The 21070-nt window shown below is 40.8% G+C and overlaps 1 protein-coding gene across 2 annotated transcripts in view; it reads left to right on the top strand.

Moving 5' to 3' along the window:
• LOC111147370 (oxysterol binding protein like 3) overlaps positions 1 to 21070 on the top strand; it is a 175113-nt gene that overhangs the window by 119789 nt on the left and 34254 nt on the right. The window contains exons 11-14 of one of the 2 annotated variants that reach the window (XM_022503374.1): positions 7318 to 7448; positions 10372 to 10479; positions 17112 to 17246; positions 18168 to 18261. In XM_022503374.1, coding sequence (XP_022359082.1) covers positions 7318 to 7448; positions 10372 to 10479; positions 17112 to 17246; positions 18168 to 18261 — 468 coding nt within the window. The remainder of the gene's footprint in view (positions 1 to 7317; positions 7449 to 10371; positions 10480 to 17111; positions 17247 to 18167; positions 18262 to 21070) is intronic. The other variant, XM_022503375.1, reaches the window with a different exon arrangement.

Below are 21070 nucleotides of genomic sequence, written 5' to 3'. Positions count from 1 at the left end.
TGCCCCCAACTGCCTTACCCCTGCAGAGCGCTCAGCCTCCTGGACCATCTATAATGGGCTGCGGCCAGCTGCTCTGCCTTTCAGGCTTTGTCAAAAAACAGCTGGCCGCAGAGCTGCCACACGCCTAGACTAGGTCGAGATCTGTGCTCCCAGAAAGGTCCAGGTGTGCTTACTCAACAACAACAGCCTTTGCCTCGTGGGCTCACAGACTCGAATTGCACCGGGAGCCCAACAGGCTGTGTTTCCCTGCTGTGGTTTTCAAGTACACTCGCGTAGACTGAAGGGTCTCTGGGAGTCCCTTTCACACAGGCTGTGACTCGGAGGCGTCATGGGATGGAGACACTGCTCAGGTTTGTCCTCAGTCCCGGGTGCTTGTGTGCTTGCTCACTTCCATACATTCAAACTCAAAGCATCTTGACCTTTCCTTTCTTCCTGCCTGGGCCTGACCTGGTCAAGGACGGTTTTTGTGGTACTTTCTTGACTGTATGACTAATCTATCCACTGTGATTCCAGGGAAGGTCAACTAAATGTAGGAATTCCACTGATGGTGTAACATAGTCTGTGTTACCTACTTTTTCTTTAATTTGTTAAATGCATCTGCATTCTCTGTTTTTTAGAAGATTAGATCAAAGATTAGACAACCTATATATACCCATCATAGGTGAAAAAGTCCTTATATATTATAAATGGAATTTGATTTTTATGGCATATCTCATTGGTTCATGTGTCTGGCTTTGAGCATATGTTGACACACATTTAAGTTGACAGAGAACAAAATGTACTAAAACTTAAAAGTCATTAAGGAATTTACATTGCATATATTAAGTGTTACCTTTCTCCAAATATATTTCACAGAACACTTTGCACATAAAATGCTTTTAAAAACAAAGGAATTCCATGGTTAAAAATGTTTGGAAAACCCTGTTGACTATGGTCCCCTTTGAATTTGCCCAAGAATAGTAAATATTAAAGGCCCTGGGAAGTCCTGCAGCAGAGAAGTCAGCTTTGTTTAAGTCAGTGATTTTCAGTGTCTCTGGAAAACTTTCCCTCACTTCCCCAGTAGCTGTTGACACCAAGGAACTAAAGTTCTTGAGAAACATAATGCAGGAGCACAGTAAATAATAAACCTTTATGGAGCTAACCCTCTATACCATCTGAATCAGAAGGCAGACATTCATTCTAGGCCACTCTGTTATGACTAGCTGTGGAATTTTGAGCTCACCAATTAACTTCTCTGGGCCTCAGTTGCCTCATTTGTTAAATGTCCTAAAATATGGGGTGCCTGGGTGGCTCAGTTGGTTAAGCAACTGCCTTCAGCTCAGGTCATGATCCTGGAGTCCCAGGATGGAGTCCCGCTTCGGGATCCCTGCTCAGCAAGGAGTCATCTTCTCCCTCTGACCTCCCCTGTCTCATGCTCTCTTTCTGTCATTCTCTCTCTCTCTGTCAAATAAATAAATAAAATTCTTTTAAAAAAAAATCCTCTCTTAAAAAAAAATGTCCTAAAGTAGTTCTCCTGACTTTTGGGTCTCAAATTCTGTAACTATTTTTTGTGATTGGTTATTTTGTTCTGAATAGAAAGAATTCATGCTGTTGCTTATTGTTACAAGAAGGTTTTATGAGACAGTGTACTATTCTTAGCTGAAATAGAAATGACTGAATATGGTGAGCAGTTCTAGGATAGGAAAGCAAGGCCTAGGATAGGACCAGGGTTCTCTGGGAATGGGGCATTTATGTTTGACTTTGGAAAGAAACAAGGCTTACTGATACTTTCGTGAAGGCATTTTCAGACAGGGAAATCCTGATTTATAAATGAGAAGGTTAAAAGTAGAACAGAATTAAACTGTATTCCATTATTTAGTATTCTTTTGTTTTTGATTCTTTTCCTATGTTGAGTTTTAATTGTTGGAGGATCATTTTCTGAACTGTTTTGAGTTTCTGGAAGCGTTGGATAAAAAGCTAAGCATATCACAGTGATATCATTTTCATAGATTAAAAGCTAGAAGCTATACAGAATTTAAAGAAAACCCAGATCATTTATCAAGCATAATTTAGAATTCAGCATAAAAATACACTGAGCACTTGTATTTATGAAAATTATCCAGAAATAAGTAGGACCATTTAATCAAATTATCTAATGTATCTAAATGAAAGAACCATTGGATAGAATATCAGAAAATATTTTAAAACCGCAGATATCTTGTGAGGTTTGAAAATGAGAGGAAGCAGATTACAGAAGGTAAAACCACCCCAGATATTTTAGGTATGTTATCATTTCGAAGAAAATTCATCAAAAAGTGCTTTTCATTAAAAAGAAACTGATGTCTGGGTGGCTCAGTCAGTTAAGCATCTGCTTCAACTCAGGTTATGATCCCGGGGTCCTGGGACTGAGTCTCGTGTTGGACTCCTTGCTTAGCGGGGAGCCTGATTCTCCCTCTGCCTGCTGCTCCCCCTGCTTGTGCTCTCTCCCTCTCTCTCTATCTCTGGCAAATAAATAAAATCTTAAAAAAAAAAAAAAGAGGGAAAGAAAAGTAATGAGTCCTACTGCGGGTTGGGCACTATATGATAATACATTTTCTCACTGTTTCCTTAAAGCACTCATGAGATAATGGGCATTACCCCCAACTAGGGATGTGGAAACCGAGGATTCATCCAAAATCTAAATGGCAACCAAATGGTAGAAGTAGGATTTGGGTTTGCATTTGCCTTATTACAAGATGTCTTTCCCTTTAGCCACACTACCTCTGTGGACGTGGTGTCCATGGCATTACTGTCTTCCCCCAGACTTCATTCTCTTTGATTCCCAGAAACTGCTGGAGAAGGAGCACGTTCAACAGTAGAGCTCAGGTAGTGTAAGAGCACAGGTGTCCTTCAGTACCAAACGTGCTAACTGCACTCTCGTCGTCTAACTCAACAGAAGAATATCATGGAATCCTGTGGAAACCGGAAAGGTAGTGGTCCAGGAGTCAGTTGTATGAGGCGTACAACGTTCCATTCTGTCAGAACTCAATCTGCATCCCACTCTCTTAGTACGGTGAGAGGGTCTGAGAAATGGCTAAGGACAGTTTGGGAAAGATGAGTAAACAGAGATGCCATGATTGCCTTTCAAAATTTGAACACCACATGAATGAATAGGTAGTGCTGTTTGCCAGTGAGGAGACACTGAGGGAAATTTTGGCTTGGGCACAGGAGGACTTCCTTACCTGCCGCAGAGCTTAGCGGCAGAGCAGACTGCTTTAGGAGACAGCAAATGGTCTGAGAAACATGGTCCAAAACCACAGGCAAGGAGGTTTGGAGGCAGAGAAGAGTTGATCATTCCATATGGTAGGTGGCCTTAGTGATCTTTGGGGTTCTTTGTAGCTCTGAGCATTGAAGACTTTTTCTTTCTTTCTTTCTTTCTTTCTTTCTTTCTTTCTAAGATTATTTACTTATTTATTTGAGACAGAGCGAGCGAGTGAGTGGGTGAGCAGAAAGGGCAGAAGGAGAGGGAAAAGCAGATTCCCGCTGAGCAAGGAAGCTGATGTGGGACTCGATCCCAGAACCCTGGAATCATGACCCAAAGGCAGACACTTAACTGACTGAGCTGACCAGGCACCACCACCGAAGCCTTTCTATGTGGTTTCATTTGTTGTCAGCTATCTATAGATGTGATGCGTTCATTTGGATCGCTCTGTTTTTGTAAGTTTTTTCTTTATTTTTTCTCTAACATCATGTTAGAAATTAGTAAGAAAGCATTCTGCCACAGAGAATATTCCTCACCTCTGGGATCCTGTGAGAAATTAGTAAGAAAGCATTCTGTCACAGAATATTCTTCACCTCTGGGATCCTGTGTCTTTAACGGTTAATATAAGTACAGTCTCCCGCAAGCAGCCCCTCACAATGGCTCTGCATGTGCTGGGCCATCAGGCCGCTTCGAATGACAATCTTCCTGTCCTCTGAATGGCCTCACCAGTCGTTTAAGAAATTCAGTTCGTAGCAATCCTTTGTCAGGTGGTTTAGGAAGCACTTTACACATGAAAATTAGATATAGTGACTATATGAGTTTCTGTTTATTTTATGCCCACCACAGTCTTATCAGTTCTCCATTTTTTTTAAAAGATTTTATTTATTTATTTGACAGAGACACAGCAAGAGAGGGAGCACAAGCAGGGGGAGTGGGAGAGGGAGAAGCAGGCTTCCCACCAAGCAAAGACCCCAATATGGGGCTCGATCCCAGGATGCTGGGATCATGACCTGAGCCAAAGGCAGACGCTTAACTGACTGAGCCTCCTAGGCGCCCCAGCTCTCCATTTTGAACCAAGGAGTGTGTATTCTGCCAATTTTAAATGGAATCTTCTCATCAGGCTGAAGGCCTTGCTTCACTGCAGGCTGTCTGGAGGCCAGAGGAATGGATCTGGTAAAGTGGTAGCCAGCTGAGTGCCACATTTACTTAATCTAAAGCAATAAACATGACAGTGAAAAAATTTTTTTTTCTTTTGTAACAATGTAAAGTGACAGATGTTCCCTAGACTTATTGTGGTGATCGTTTTGCAGTGGATACAGATACCAAATCATTACTGTAGATACCAGAACTCATAGAAGGTTAATGTCAATTGTAATAGCAAATTAAGGAAACTTATACCAAAAGACCAAAACAAAACAAAACAAAACAAAACAAATCCATGGTAGCGAAAAGGTGTTCCCTCCTGGGACCCATTCAGATGGGCGTGGGTATCCTACGGAGTGTGTGTTGGGGGTGCCTATCTACTGGGACGTAAAGTGTTAATTGCGGGGCTCGTTGCCCCCCACACCCCCCACCCCCCCGCTGAGGCTGCTCTTCCACTGTTGAACAGATTCCGGTTGGTCCCTCATTCATCAGACCCTGTACCCTGCACTGCACGCCTGTTATTAACAAGTGTTCTGGCAAGAGAACGAAGTACTCTCCTAAAACCTGCATTCCAGTCCCCACCACTTCGACCCTCGTGTGTTGTTTTTATCACCGTCACTATTACTATAGCAGCAACACTTATTATTTATTATAGGCTGTCCATGGGGTTAAGTGCTATCCCCACACTGTCGTCTTTAATCCCCATAACCATCTCATAAAGTAAACGCTCTCATGACTCCCGTTTACAAATGAGGGAAGGGAAGTTCAGGTACAGCATACATTTGCCCAGGGTCCTGCAGTGCCTGAGTGATAGAGCTGGGAAGAATCCAGGGCTGGTTCGGAGCCCACACTCTGGGTCACTCTGTTGTGCAGCCCATTCTTTTGCTCGACGGAATTGTTTAAATCAAAGCGCTAAGTGTGTTCCTTAGATATTTTTGGAAAATTTTTAGTACTTGTTTGCCTTTAGTACCTATTTACCCTGTCTTCTGTTGACAGAAGGGAAGAAATGAATTGTACTTAATAAACTAAGGAAACTGTGTGCATGAGTGTGTGTTTAAGCAAATTGCTTTTTTGTACGATGACTTTCCGAAGATGGTCTAAATCCATCACTAAACCACAACCTCAGACAAGTTCAGCAATAACTTGTGGAGAGATGCAGTTGTCCTTGTGGCTATGGAAATGAGGGAAGCAAGTCAATAATGCCTATTTAGTTCTGCAATACTGAATCAGCCACTCTTGAATGACAGTGCTTCTAAAGATGCAGCCCCGTGGAATTCAGGAGTGTCCTCTGACAAGTGTGTCTCTTCCTCTTCCTTCTTGCTACCTTTCTAAAACAAAATGTAATAAAGGACACCGGGAAGATAATGTTTAAATGTCATATCCATGATCAGTAAGTTAGATGCCATTCCCCCATTCCTAGTGGATAACTCATACAAATGTGATCAAAATTTGAAGAATTTTTTTGCTGTATGTGTTAGCGGGTTCTAAAAACTTCAGTTCTGGCATCTGAATGCCTAGCAATGCTAAGCTCTCATGGGGCTGAGTGCTCACTAAAGTGAACAGAGTAGCTAAATGCCAAGTTCAGAGCCTGGGGATTCTGGATAAAGCAGCTGGAAGACTAGCAAGAGTGTAGGCAACACCCTAAAATAATTTCAAATTGACAGAGTAGTTATAAGAATAATACAAAGAATTCCCACGGATCTTTTACCCCAATTTATCATTTTCAATATTTTGCCACATATATCTTACCTCTTTTTCCACACACACTATATGCATGCACACACATATGTGTTTCTTTTTCTGAACCGTGTGAGAGTAGGAATCCTACCTCGTTTTTTTTATGCCTTTATACTGTAGTATCTATTTCCTAAGAATAGGGATAGTAATAGGGATAGTCTGTGACGTAGCCACAGTGCAGTTGTGAAATTCAGGAAATTTAACATTGAAACATGACTTTGATCTCCACTGTTTACCACGTTCAGATGCTGTCAGTGGTTCCAATAATGTCTTTCAATAGCACTTTTCCCCTTCAGTCCAGGATCGAGCCCACGATCATGTGCCACCTTAATTGTCATGTCTCTTCAGTTTCTTGCCATTGGGAGCAGTTCCTCAGCCTTTCTTTTTCTTTGATGAAACTGATGCTTTTGAAGGATACAGGTCAGTTTTTACATAGATGTTCCTCCTTTTGGAGTGGCCTACCCCTGGCTGGTAATACAACACAAACCAAGGTGTATCTTCTTCAGAATATTACACCCGGAGGCACACAAGTCCATCTGAGCTCCACCGGAGATTAATTGTGGTCACTTGGTTAAGGTGCTATCTAGTTTCTTGGTTTCTAGTTTCATGACTTCCCAGCGACCAATGAGCTTTGTTTTCAAACAGTTTCGGTCTTTAGGGATAGAAACAAAATTAAATGCTGATAATTGAGAATCCAGAGGTGTTTTTTCAAGTGTCAAAATATCTTGATAGGTCATCAATTCCTAGAATTGTGTAGTGGGTAGGGGGTTTGGAATTGAAAAATATGTATGCTGTTAAACTTTTTAATAGACTTTATTTTTCAGAGCAGTTTTCGCTTCATAGCAAAATGCAGCAGAAAGTATGGAGTTCCATATAACCCTCCCCCTCCCACCCACACACAACCTCCCCCACTGCCAGCATCCCACCAGCGTGGTCCATTTGTTAAAATCAGTAAACCTACAACAAAGCAGCATTATTACCTAGAGTCCATAGTTTCAGTTAGGGTTCACTGTGGATGTTAGGGTTCACTCTGGGTGCTGTACATTCCAGATGTGTTCTTTAAATGTCAACTTAGAGCGTCCCTTTGCTGTACTCTTCAGGCACTGTTTGGGGCTGTTACTTTTCTAAGTTCCTTCATAAGAAATATGTGTCTCTGTGTCTTGTGTTTAATTATGCCTCTTCCTTTACTCCTTTTTATAATGATTATATCTTTCTAGTTTACTTCACTTTAAGGTCAGCTTTTAATACCCTGTCAGCGGAGAGAGAGAAGATGAAGCAGCTGATGGAACAGGATGTCTCCTCCCCACCCTCTGCCCAGGTCATCGGCCTGAAACACGCCCTGTCATCCGTAAGTCGCATGCCTGTGTCACAGAAATGCCTGACCACCTGGCCAAGCTCTTGAATCTTTTTCTACATTTTCTGACTCCGTGGTTGTGTTGAAAATTCATGAAAAAAACAAACAAATTATCCAAATTCTGTGTTCACCTTGTATCAGATCTGCTAATTCTGAGCACCAACACCGAGCCTACCTCCAATCTTGGTAGCTCGTATTTCATGGAGCGTTAGAGACTTTTAAGTTTGGTTTCTTTCCATTTATCTTGATTTTTCTGTTTCTGTAAAGCGTTTGTTGTGTATTTGTGTGGGTCTCCAGACATCTGCTTCTTACATCAAAATCTGGCAGTTTGGTGGAGGTTCCTTACCAAAGACTTCTCAAGCTTAGACTGACTCTGCAAGTGACGGGGAGCAGGCGGCCATTTTAAATTCTCTCTGCCCAGCTCTGATCCCGTTTACCGCTCCTTCAAAATTGTTTGGAAGTGATTTGATATGATTTGGTAATATAAACGTTTAGCTTCTTTTTCCTTACAAAGAGATGAGTCATAAGGAATGTCAGATAATCATTGTGTTCTCATCCCAACAGAAAAACCACGGTCCAGCCCCACATGTTTTTCAGTCAGCTCTTCTGTTAGTCACTCTCCAGTTTCCCCATGATTTCTGTTGGGCTCCATTCAGGCGCAGTGTCCTAGGACTCTCCTTTGAACAGCTGGAGTTGTCTGATTACTCACTCTTGTATCTATCGGAAAGCTGGAGGATTTTAAAAATAGCATACCATTTCTGTTATTTCTATTTATTTTACTTATTTATATATTTCTTTTATTTTTATCTTATTTTGTTTTATTATGCCCCTAGTCTTTGCTTGTCCTTTTGAATCCCTACTGCAAAGAGAGTGTGTGCACACACGGGAAGTCACCAGCTGAAACAATACAGAACTTTTTGTTTAGGGCTGGGTGGGGGAGATGAGTTTCAGGATCTTGTTTTCAGGAGCTGACTTAGCCTTTGAGAGAACTAGAAAATATCCGTTCATCTTTTCGATTCATGATATTACTGAGAAAAGTAAAGTAATGATTGTGGTATGACCTTAATGGGAAACACATTACATAGTACATATTTGCTGTCGAAAAATACTTAAGGAATATCTACTCAGTTGGCATTCCAAGTATGTTATCTTTGAAAGAAATAAAAAATAATGTGGACTTAGTCTTAATGTGGTCTACCCTGAGGAGCTTTGGGTTTTCTAAGGTCAGAGAGAAACACCCATTTTTGGATTGCAGTGGACAGCTAGCTGCATACTGGGTGCTGTTTGGGTTTGAAAGAAGTGAGGTGGGTTCTTTTTGTTTTTTGTTTTTTTTTTTTTTTTAGTTTATTTTTTAGTGCTACAGAGCATTTCTTATTATTCCCGGTCTTACTGGTTTTTAGTACTTTTAGAAAATACCTCTGATGGGCTTCCGCCTGACAGGGGTCTTCTCTCTCCTGCTCTCCTCCGTTGGAGGTCTGGCCTCATTTTCTTAGTCCGCTTATCTGGTAGAGGGCATGATATCCTAGGCCAGAGTTGTTACCCATCTAAGGAGTTTATTCTCTCCTATGTTCAGGATTTTTGGAAACTTAAGATAAAACAAAATGATCCTTTCTTTCCTCTTTTTGGCTTGGATTCTGGATTAGATTCAAGACTTGTTTTTTAAAAATAACATTTTTAGTGTCATCTCAGGGCTATCAGAATGCATATGTTTGGGCTGTATGGGCAATCTTGGCATTCTTCTCTCTTCTGCCTATGGTTTACAAAGGAAAGAGAAGCTGCTAAAATAACACATTTTCCAGACCGTACTCCAAGTCTGGCCACTGGTATAGATTCTGGCCACTGATGCTGAGATGCCAGCAACATGTTGGCCAGAAAAAAGTGAGTACCCCATAGAGATTGTTACATGTACATGTGTGTATTAAGAACATTTACTCAGTGATTCCTAAATGATCCTCAAGAATTTCCAAATAACCCATTCCATTCCTGGGTATTAAAAATTAAAAACCAACATCCTGTCTGAGATTTAGGCAGTAGATCAGATCATGCCACATCCTTCTATGATCTCAGCAGGTAGGCCCTATGGACACTAATGGATGGGAAAGGCTCTGAGCTTCTTGGACTAGAGTCTGGAAGATAGACAGGACAGATCTGCGTGCAAACACCTGGGGAGCTGACTGTGGGAGTGTCTGGGGGGACAGTCAGGCACACTTGTCCCTTTCCAAAGACAGATCATTTGGAAACATCTTCCTCTACCTTTAAGCCAGTTCCTTCCCCTTTGGGATGTTGGGATAGAGAATCTGACCTGCCCAGGGGAGGGTTTACACATGCCCACCTCCTTCCCCCCATTCCCAGGGCCCTGGTCCTTAGCCTTTATCCAGGTAAGTGAAAGTACATAGTTGATTTTCAATAAAATGTCTTAGTCATGAAGAATGAATAAAGCAATCATTACCTATATTGGGAGATAATAAAATTACTCTTCCACAAAATCCTACTTCCAAGCATACTACCTAAAGTCCAGTTCAACTGGTATGAAAATTAAATAACATTAAAAGATGTCCAGTCATAGGGGTGGTATAAGAGAAGCGTGGGATCATAGGGAGGGAGCTGGGGAGGTAGGGCTGTGAAACCACTAGCCCTAGTAAGAGCTGAAGGTGTTGGTGATTTCCTTCTCCACGGAAAGCAAAGCCTCTCCAGCCCCTTCTTCCATCCCGGGAAGTGAGACCAGAGAAGGGACATCACTTCCAAAGTTCAGTGTCTTTGATCTCCTCGGCAGCTCAGAACATATCCTGTTGGATAACATTCAAGAAGAAAGTCCTGGAAGTGCCCTGCTAGGGGCTCTGTCCCCCTGGCCCCCCTGCTGTGCTTTTCTGATACATCCACTTATTAACAGAGCCCCACTATTTTTAACATGTTCCAGGCCCTAGCACAAAACACAGACCTTAAAGAGCGCTTACGCAGAATCCATGCTGAGTCTCTGCTCCTCGATTCCCCCGCTGCCGCCAAGTCGGGTGACAGTCTGGCAGAGGTGGGTAAGGCTTCTCGCCTGGGAATGTTTCTACGACCGCCACCCCCTCACCCGACAGCCCTGTGCCCCTCTTTTCCCTGGGGAGTGGGGAGTGGGGAGTGGTGCTCACATCTGTGCCCCACCCCCGCAGCTGCTTCAGGGTCTGAGCCCTGCACCCCAAGGCTTTCTTACCTACTCATGTGCTAACTGCATTGTTCAACTGCTCCCCTCCTCAGAAGTTGTCTTCCTTTTGTATTTCTTTACCCCATTTCCTCCTAACAATCACCTTTTCACTAGTTATTCCTAGAGTGGGAATGCCCAGAGATATTTTCTTCTGTTACTTCTAAAGAGGCCCCATTTTCTCTGCCCTGTGGTATCCCAAGTCCCTGCTAGCGTCCTTTGCCCCCTCTGTGACATCCCCTCTCCCCTTTCTTTGTGGCTGTTCCCTTCTTCTCCTGTGATTTTTTTTTCTTTTAAAAAAGCACAGCTGTACCCTGTGAGGGAAAAAATATTGTATTACAATTGAAGTGTCTTGGTCAACTAATAATATGTTAAAATGGCTTTTCTCAAAACTCAGGATGTTTATACAAAAGGTTCCTTGCATGTGTTTAAAATTAGAAACTGCAGAAAAGATACAAGTGGATTACTCAAAAAATAAGTAGAAAAGGATAATAAGGCTTAAAACTGTTTTTAACTATCATACATATATGCCCGCCTCAGATATGCTATATTTCTCATTAACAAACTTATTAGACTGAGAGTATTTATAATGAAAAGAAGGAAGGTAATATACAAGGCTCGTATGTGTATGTACATTTTTAAAAGGAGTTTCTAATGTTGAAGCTTAATCCCTCTTCCTCCTTTTCCTGTCCTCAAAGAAAACAAAGCCCCCACACAATCCTTCACTCTGTGGGAAGCCCCAGGAGACTACTGGCTGATAATCGGTCAGCACCAAGGACGAGGCCTGGGCATCCGCAGCCACGGGGACCATGGGCTCGGCCACACGCCCAGGGGACCCTGTTGTCTGACGAGGGACCTACACTGTCTCTGCAGAGGCTCCCAGGCTGCTGTTACTTCTGAGACGCATCAGGAGTTGACCATGGCATTCCTCTGCGCACTCACTCCCCACGAAGAGATCTTTCCAGTCATTTTAGCCCAGACTAAACTGAATCATCTTTAAAGTTGAGCACCTGAACATTACTGGGCTAGCCTTCATTTTAGGCCTGGGCGAGGGAACCTGCGTGGTTGCTGAAGCAGGGCGTAGTCACTCTGACCGGCCATCGCTCAGTGTTGTTGGATGCCAGGAGCCGTGGTGTTCCATGGGGTTGCATACCTGTTGCGAAGCAGTACTTACCTGTTAAATAGTACTACTGCCTAATAGTATATATCAGGTTAAGCAAGCTGACCCCTCATTTATGGCTCTATGTATTTATGCTCAGTGTGCATACTTGGGGCTGTTTGCATTTTGGAAAGGAAAATATAGAATCCTGTCTTTACAATGCATGTTCTTAAACTGATCTCACAAGGAATGTACCTGAAGGCTCAAATGTCCTTGAGGGGGAACAGTGGTATCCCCCACATTCACACTTTCCAAAACAACCTTCTGGAGTCTTGATGATGGAGTGTTCTCCTTGCTGTTTCTTCTTATAGGAATTTTCTTTTCTCCATTTCTTATCCTGCTTTTCACTTGAGTGACTCAGGCTCACTTTTCCAGAAAGGAAGAGCCATTCTTGTCTTCAGGAAACCAGAGAGTGAGTGGAAGTGGCCGCCCCAGAGCCTAAAAATTCCATTCCCGCTTTTTTTTTTTTTTTTTTTTTTTTTTTAGATTTTATTTATTTATTTGTTAGAGATTACAAGTAGTCGGAGAGGCAGGCAGGGAGAGAGGAGGAAGCAGACTCCCCACTGAGCAGAGAGCCCGATGCGGGGCTCCATCCCAGGACCCTGAGATCATGACCTGAGCCAAAGGCAGAGGCTTTAACCCACTGAGCAACCCAGGTGTCCCTTCCGCTTATTTTTCTTAGATGGCTCCCAGACTTCCCTAGCATTCTGTCAGGGAATGACCGTCCCCACAGTGGGGTCAGCCCAGGGTGCTCTCTTCTCTGCGTTTCTATTTTGTCCCTTACCTCTGAGTTGTGCAGATTATCCGTCTTTGGCATTGAACCTGGCTCCTTTAGATTCTAAAATCTTTGGCATTGAACCTCCTCCTTTAGATTCTAAAATCCCCCCTCTTCTATCAGAAATTACTCCCACGTTCTATTAAGTTCTCCTGTTTTGTGTTTCTGAATGTGAACATTTAATATTATCGGCTTATTAGTTCTTACATTATTTTAGATTCCAAATGAAAGGCTAAGTGACTTTGGGTGATAACATTCTACTGAATCTACAGTCTGTTTAAGAGACTAATTAGGCAAGAACTTTAAAACAATGTCTGAAAGAGAGGAAGGGAACTTCTTCTAATTGCCTCATGGCTAGAGTCCATATGCAGTTGAATGCATTAACTCACAAAATCCTAACCACAGTTCTTTGAGGTAGGTGATGGTAGTTTCATTTTAGAGCCAAGAAACCAGAGAGGTTAAGTAGCTTCTCCCAGGGCACACAGCTAGGTAGAGACCTAGTGGGGATTTCAGTCCACAGCTGGTGAGTCAGAACTGTTTTCTCAGCAGGATCCACTGCTATATATTGAGGAATGAGCCAGGCCACAAAATATGACCGAGTGAGGCTCCAGGAGTGAAGATACGCTGGGGATGGTGTGAGAATGGATGGAATAACTATCTCAGGCATAAACACCATTTCGTATAAAAGAAACATATATGGGGGGCACCTGGGTGGCTCAGTGGGTTAAGCCTCTGCCTTCGGCTCAGGTCATGATCTCAGGGTCCTGGGATTGAGCCCCGCATCGGGCTCTCTGCTCAGCAGGGAGCCGCTTCCCCCTCTCTCTCTGCCTGCCTCTCTACCTACTTGTGATCTCTGTCAAATAAATAAATAAATAAATAAACAAACAAACATATATGATAGAAGGGGCTCGAAATTCAATGGGGAAGAGATGGATTATTCAATCAACTTGGTTGGCACAGCTCAAAAGCAATTTGGAAAGCAGTTTAAATCTTTCCGCTGCACACTAAAATGAATTGCTAGTGAATTAGAGTTAAATATAAAAACTGAAATTGAAAGATTGATTTAAATATTTATCAAATGGCTAGAGCGAGGAGGCCTTCCTAAACTCGGAAACAATAGAAAAATTACAAAAGAAATGTTGACTTGATCTGATGGGACTTTTTAGGGAAAAAATGGTGTGTGTGAAAATATAAGGAGACAAATAATACATAAGGAAAAATATTTTCAGTGAAAATGACAGACTCAGATAATGTGAATTAGGTGATAATGTCTTTAATATGTAAGTAATAGGTAATCACAAGCAATTGAAGAGCTCAACAAATGAATGAAAAAAGGGACACAATTTACCAGAAAACCCAATCACAGATTTTTTTTTTTAAACTTTGGACTTTGTAATACTTAAAATTTCACAAGAAAGTGCAAAGAAATGCAGAGTTACCAAGTACCCTGACCTAGTCTCCCCCAATGTTAACATCTCTACAGCGAGATTTTTAAAAAGAAAAAACTGTTGACCTAATTCTTAACAAAGAAATGCAAATTAGAACAATTAGATAACAAGAATTTTTCTAAATTATATTATTACTTTATGCCCTTAGAGATTTTAGAGAAAACAGAGGTTCTCTTATTTGTTAATGTAATTAGGTAATATATATATTATTATAAACGTTTTTAATAATTCTGCTTCTGGGAACTGATTTTTTTTTTTTTTAAGATTTTATTTATTTGACAGACAGATCACAAGTAGGCAGAGAGGCAGGCAGAGAGAGGAGGAAGCAGGCTCCCTGCTGAGCAGAGAGCCCAATTGGGGGGCGGGGGGCTTTATCCCAGGACCCTGGGATCATGACCTGAGCTGAGGGCAGAGGCTTTAACCCACTGAGCCACCCAGGTGCCCCCTGGGAACTGTTCCTAAAAAATAATGATAATGTCTCATTATTTACAAAAGACATTTGCAAACATGTTCACCATCTTTACAAATTTGAAAACACTCTTAATTTCCAATACATAAAAGGGTCACTCTGTAACACCCATTTATAATAAAGTATTATCTATCAACTAAAGTTAATGTCTCAAAAAATTAACAACCTGGGGAAAAGTTTATAATGTTAAATGAATATAGCAGATTATATAAAGACTATATATAGTGTGATCCCAGTTCAAACTTAAATCTATATATCCATATATAACATATACACATATGCATACACACACACACAAATATTTTAATATTAAAAAATATACCAACAGGCTAATAGGGGCCACATCTGGTTGATGAAGCTTTAAATAATACATATTTTATTTACATTTTTCTGTACTTTCTATTTTGAAAACGAACTACTTTTATCCTCAGGATAAATGTTTATTTTTTAAAAAATGATTGTGGTACAGTGTTTGGAGAAAGTTTTTAATATATATATAATATATATATATGTTTTATAGATATGCACACACACATACATATACACAATTATTTTAAAACAAAGCAAGACCAGATGTATAAAAAGGTTGGGAGAGAAATGTATCAAAATGCTTATAGTGGTTTTAGTGTGATAGGATTATGAGTGTTCCTCTCCTTCCCTTTTCTCTGTTTATCTTTTTTTCAATGTAAAAAATAGATAAACAACCATTCAGGCCTTCTAAACTTGTGGGGAGATTGTTGAACTGAACTGTCCAAATTGATATTTACAAGCATGGTCCTGTGTCTGTAGGGTAGTGTGCTGGGGCATGGGGCTGCTGTAGTCCCACTGAGTTTTCAGTGGGTATTAACAGGAAGTGTCTGGAGGGGTGGAATGCCAGAAGGGGCTAGGGCAAGGTGTATTATTTTCCCTGTTGATCAGCCCATCCTGATCCACCAGTCTAGAAGGAGGATGATAGAGACTAATGAATTAATGAATAGAACAAGTAAATAAATCATTAGAGTCTTATATGGCAGTGGCACATCAAGACAGGAAGATTCTGTTGTTTCAGTGAGCACTGAAGGAGCTCAGTTATTCCCTATGGTGTCTCCTCTTTTGAGGAGATGTGACTTTCCCTTGAAGGTAATCAGCTGTGGTACTTGTTGATTCTAAAGTGATCTCTCTCAGGGCAGAGAAGAAGCTTGCTTTTCACAGGCTATATAGATAGTAAAATAGGTAAGACCTTTGAATGACCAGGTATCCTATTTAGAAAGAATCCATGAGGAGGGGATAGCCATTTAAATGTGTTCCTGAAGCAAACATTCCACACAGGGACCACTTTGAAAATCTGCCTTGGCCGCCTGTTATCGCATCCCCATCTTGGATATAATTTGTTTTTGAAACTGAAGAGTATAGCCTGAACTCATGAAAAAACTTCTGGAAAAGACATAATCCACTTTTACTTTTGTTACCCAGATTATTCTGGGACTCATTTATCAGACGCACAATGATGCAGAAGCAGTTCCTTTATCTGCCCCGTGAGAAACGTAAGCTGGAGGGAAGTTCAGGGCAAAAGTCTTCTCCTAGGATTTGAAAGAATCTTCATCTTGTCCTTAGTCTGTTCTCATTCCTCAAGGTCCGATCAGGTGTCACTTCTTCTGTGAAGCCCTCCCTAAGCCAAAGCCTGAAACAGAATCTATCAATCTCACCTTCCTCTTCTCTTCTGTAGTACTTTCTGTTCCACAGTCTTGGTCTCCTGTGTTGGGGGCGTTCTCTGTGCCGCTCATTCAGGCCGGAAACCTTGTCTTATTCATCCTTCTATCTCCCCAAAGCCAGCATAGAGCAGTTGTTCAATTTGTTGAGTTGTATTGAATTTGCAGTTGCAAACTGACTAGAAAGCGCATTCCCAAAGTATTTCGGTCCTTCCCAGAGGGAAGGTTTAGACCCAGCAAAGTCGGGAAGGGAGGGCCATGCAAGATGAGAAAATCATGATATGCCGAGGTGTTGTTTGTAGGGAGGCTTACAAAGGGGATTGGGAGTTTCCTTCCCTCTCAGAGTCATTGTGTTAGAGAGAGACTGACAAAGAGTATTTATCTCATTCATCCATGAATAATGAATGATCTGCCACCAGGGGCACTTCTGGGGCAAAACACTGTATTTATCAAGGCATGCCGCAAAAGCAGCATGTTGGCCTCTGGGAGAGCGTGGTGGCAGAAGAAAGCACATTGCCCGGAATCAGCCATGCAAGGACATACACTGAGTACAATTCTGAAGAAATTTTAGGATGAAAAGAAACATCCTGCAGTGGTAGAGAATAAGAGGATATGATTCAGAGAGTGTTGGAATTTTCCCCCTCTTGAATGAAGACTGACCTGGACAGTCTGCTTTGGCTTTGAGATTTGTTGCATGTACCTAAACAATGATAGTGCCTATGAAGTGAGGGGCCCATATGGGGGAGACCTTTGTTTCTCATTTTGTTTTGTGTGAGGCTTGCTTCTTCTCAACCTGGGAGCTGACCTCTGCTTTGAGCTGCTTGTTTGCATGCACCTGTGACCTTGTGTCTTGTGCAATGAAATCAGTTGTTTATTTTGCTTCTCTTGAGACTGTTTCTAATTATATGCAATTTTGTGTTTGTGTTTCAATTAGGAAAACTCCAGAGATGACAGCCGAGCTCTGGTCCATCAGCTTTCCAACGAGAGTAGACTCTCCATCACTGACTCCCTTTCCGAGTTTTTTGATGCACAGGAAGTTCTTTTATCTCCCAGCTCTTCAGAAAATGAGGTTTGAGCCCTGTTTTTAGTTAGGTGCCTCAAAATCTCTTTTGTTGCTTTACTTGTTCAGTAAATACCCATCTTTAGAAATATTTAACTCGATGGCCTCTTTCTACCATTACATTCTGAGAATCTTCCTGTAACTCCTACCCTAAAACACACAAAAAGATACAAGACCTGAGGGAAGAGGTTGCAAAAGTAGAAGGTGTTGGGTATTACCTCATTTCTGTTACTTGATTTGTTCTACCTCTTTTCAATTACTTGTTAGTCATTTTAACTATTAGCGATTTGATAATGTAATTTATTTCTACCGCAGGGCCTGAAATTAGCATCTTGGGTTTTTTTTAATCAGTGACTTTATCAATATTAATTTATAACATGCCATTATTATATTATGATAAATCTTGTAATATGGCTATTGTAATAATTCATTTATAACATATAATAATATTGTCTTAAATTGATGCATAAAAACCTTACTTTCCTGAACAAGCAAGTATCGTAGTTGGCATTACTTTGTGAAAATGCAAATTGATAATTTTACCCCTTTAATATAGAAGTACTAATCTTATTTAATTTTCATAGAAGATTCTTTTCTTTCACAAATGGTTAAAAGACAATTTAGAACTCATTCCGTGCAAACACATGTGTAAATGCAGTGTGAATTAATAAGAATTTCTGTAATATTATAGTCTCAAGTTAACTTATGCTTTCTTTGGGATAACTGGTCAAGAAAGTATAAACATTTTAATAACAGGTGTTTATCATGAACACCTTCTAGGCAGACTGGTGTATGGGTCTCTATGAAAACAACCCAAAATTATTTCTGGAGGTTTATAATGTGGGCTTCAAGATGTTTGATGATTTGGAGTAAAGGTGTGATGATAATCTGGTTTGTTTCTTACTCTAATGTATGTTTCTTTTCCCATAGATTTCTGAAGATGACTCCTATGTCAGTGACATCAGTGATAACCTTTCCTTAGACAATCTCAGTAATGACCTAGAAAATGAGAGACAGACCTTGGGTAAGATGTAAATTATTTGATATCTGAAAGCTTGGGTCTTCACAGAATACTAACAAGCATATACAGAGTATCTACTGCAGGCACTGAACTGTAACACATACTGTATAAGAAAAGATATGCTCCCTTCCCTTGAGGTTTATGTAATCTAGGCGGGAGACAGCACTCATGTGTGAAAACTGTATTCATTCAGGTTAATTTGTCTGCTCATAAAAATGTCTATTTTATAAAGTGAATGTATACCAATGATCATATAAATATCAAAAATTAGTCCAACAGATACCCCTGATATGGTTACATGTTCTCTCAGCAAACATATTAATATATAGCTTTTTGCCTTTAGGTACCTAGTGGTTTTCATGATTTCATGATTTAGGAATTCTATTATTCTATTATTTATTCTATTATTTATTTTTAAGATTTTATTTATTTATTTGAGAGAGAGAGCAAGCATGAGCAGGGTGAAGGGCAGAAGGAAAAGCAGACTACCCACTGAGCAGGAAGCCCATGGGGCTTGATCCTGGGACTCCAGGATCATGACCTAAGCTGAAGGTAGGCGCTTAACTGTCCGAGCCACCCAGGCTTCCCTCTAAGTGGTAATTTAGCCTCAGATTCTTCAAGGTAACACATTTAAAAGTAACAACAACAACAAAAAGTAAAAGTAACTGCTACCTCCTAGAGGGGAGGTGTCCTGAGATATTTCTTTATTCCTGCTTGATCCCAAGAGCAAAGTGATGCCCAAGTAGTGTTCCTTTGTACCATGGGATACCCGAGTGTCTCCCCAAACAGTCCCGATGTAGGAGCTGAAGAAGCAGACTGACATCTGTTTAGGAAGGTGTCAGCCCTCTGGACAGTTCTCTGCATGGATCCTTTACCATCAGATGTTTGCAGTCCTGGTACTCAGTACGTGTTGGGGTCTTGAGGTTTGTCTGTATCACACATGGGGCACCACCTCTTTTCATATCTATCCAGAGGAGAGGGACCATGTCAGTGCTTTTTCTGTGTTGGTGCTTCCCAGGTTAGTAAGTATGTGTGAATTACAATGATGACGAGTTGCCCTCTGAAGGCCAAAGAGCCTACTCTCTGGGGACCATGAAAAATGCAGGTAATTTTACCATTTTCTAGCAGAACATCCTTTTAGCATCAGACCTGCTAGAAGTTTGATGCTCATTACACTCTATCTTGCTTGAAATGTTCCTGGAGAGATGAACCCTTTGGTGGACAAGTCTGAGAACCAGTGGTTCAAAGGAGAAAGCCAATAATATGGGAGATATTTGTTTTTCTAGAAAAACAAGGAGGTGAATTGAAAGAGAGATGAAGAAACATCACATTCCCTTGACACACAGCTCACACACTAAAATGGCACTTTCGCCATGCATGAGGACGACAGACAAACACTGAAGCCCTCATTCTCTTTGAGGCCTTGGGGAGGGGCCAAGGCGAGTGCAAGGCTAGAAGGTTCAGGGGTTATAGTTGGAATGTAGGACCACAGCTGTGCTGAGCTGACATCAGCCAGGAAAAGCATTGAAGCTAGGGCTGGTTCACTCCATCCTGTTCCACAGCCATTTTGCTGGAATGCTGACCAACACATTGCCTTGGCTTGAACAAACACTGGGCCAAAACCAGCTTTCTTCTTCAGCAGTATTTAGAAGTAAAAATAGGTGTCTTCCAGTTTAACTGTCTCCACTGAAGATTAGACTTCTAAACCTCAGTACTCTACTGAAAAGACTGGATGTAGAAATAACATGTGCATCGTATGACACACTTTTGCCTACAAAATGAAATAGGGACTGAATCCAGTTCTTGATAATTTAAGACAGGAGAATTTTTCTGAGCCCATAGGAAAGGCTAGATATTTAGAGTGCTTCCTGTTGATTTTTTTCCTCCCCAAATCAGGAGGTAAATATTAGGATCCCCTGTTACTATGATGGGTGTTGTGGGAGGTTCCAGGCTTAGGAATATGGATTCATGACCAAATTCTCTTGGTTAACCTCAGCTCTCCCATTCACTGGTACTGTGTTCTAGGGCAAATTACTTAAGAGATGGTATATGTAAAGTATACATAAAAATATGTAAGGTAATATATGTAAAATGCTTGAAGACCTGCTGCTCCAGAGTAAAAACTAGATAGATACTAGTTATTTGTTGATAATAGTCGTCATGTAGTGTTGTTTCAAAATCTAGGTTAGTGTAATCAGAGAAAATATTTTGAGATGATGTGGAAAACTTTTCTTAAAAATTACTTTTATTTGCAGCTATTTACTTGGGTAAATCAGATTTTTGCTTATGTCAAGCAATTAAATTCAAAAATTAATTGGATTCTTAGGTTACTATGAGACTGCAAAGTATGATCCCAGTTTCATACTTTTCTGTTTATCAAAGCAGCCTCTTTATTCAGAGCTATTGGCTTTACAATGAGTAAATGTTAAATATTTCTTTTTAATAGATAAATATATGCAGATAAAATGCCCCTTTCTCATATGTTGATGAGATTTTGTTTGAAAATAGGCTCAGTTGGGATGGGAAAAGAATGTCAGAGCCTGAGCCAATGCAAGTGTCACAAAGGAAAAGACTGGTAGATGCAGGTGTTTGTTTCATCAATGAACCACATGGACTAAATTTAAAGATAAATGCCAAACAGCGATTTGATTGTAAAACAACTATAAAAAGAAAGAAATATATCCTGGTTAGAAATAGGAAAGCAGACAATTCAGGAAAGAAGTATTTATGAAAGCATTCCAAATCACCCTAGGAATTTTTTTAATGAAGATTGAAACAAGGAAATAACACTGTCCAAATTTCAAAAATTTGC

The sequence above is a fragment of the Enhydra lutris genome, unplaced genomic scaffold, assembly GCF_002288905.1.
Source record: "Enhydra lutris kenyoni isolate GAN:26980312 unplaced genomic scaffold, ASM228890v2 scaffoldscaffold16, whole genome shotgun sequence".
In the NCBI taxonomy this organism is placed as follows: Eukaryota; Metazoa; Chordata; class Mammalia; order Carnivora; family Mustelidae; genus Enhydra; species Enhydra lutris.
The sequence above is the reverse complement of the archived record's forward strand: the minus strand, read 5'-3'. Positions and strand labels throughout refer to the sequence as shown.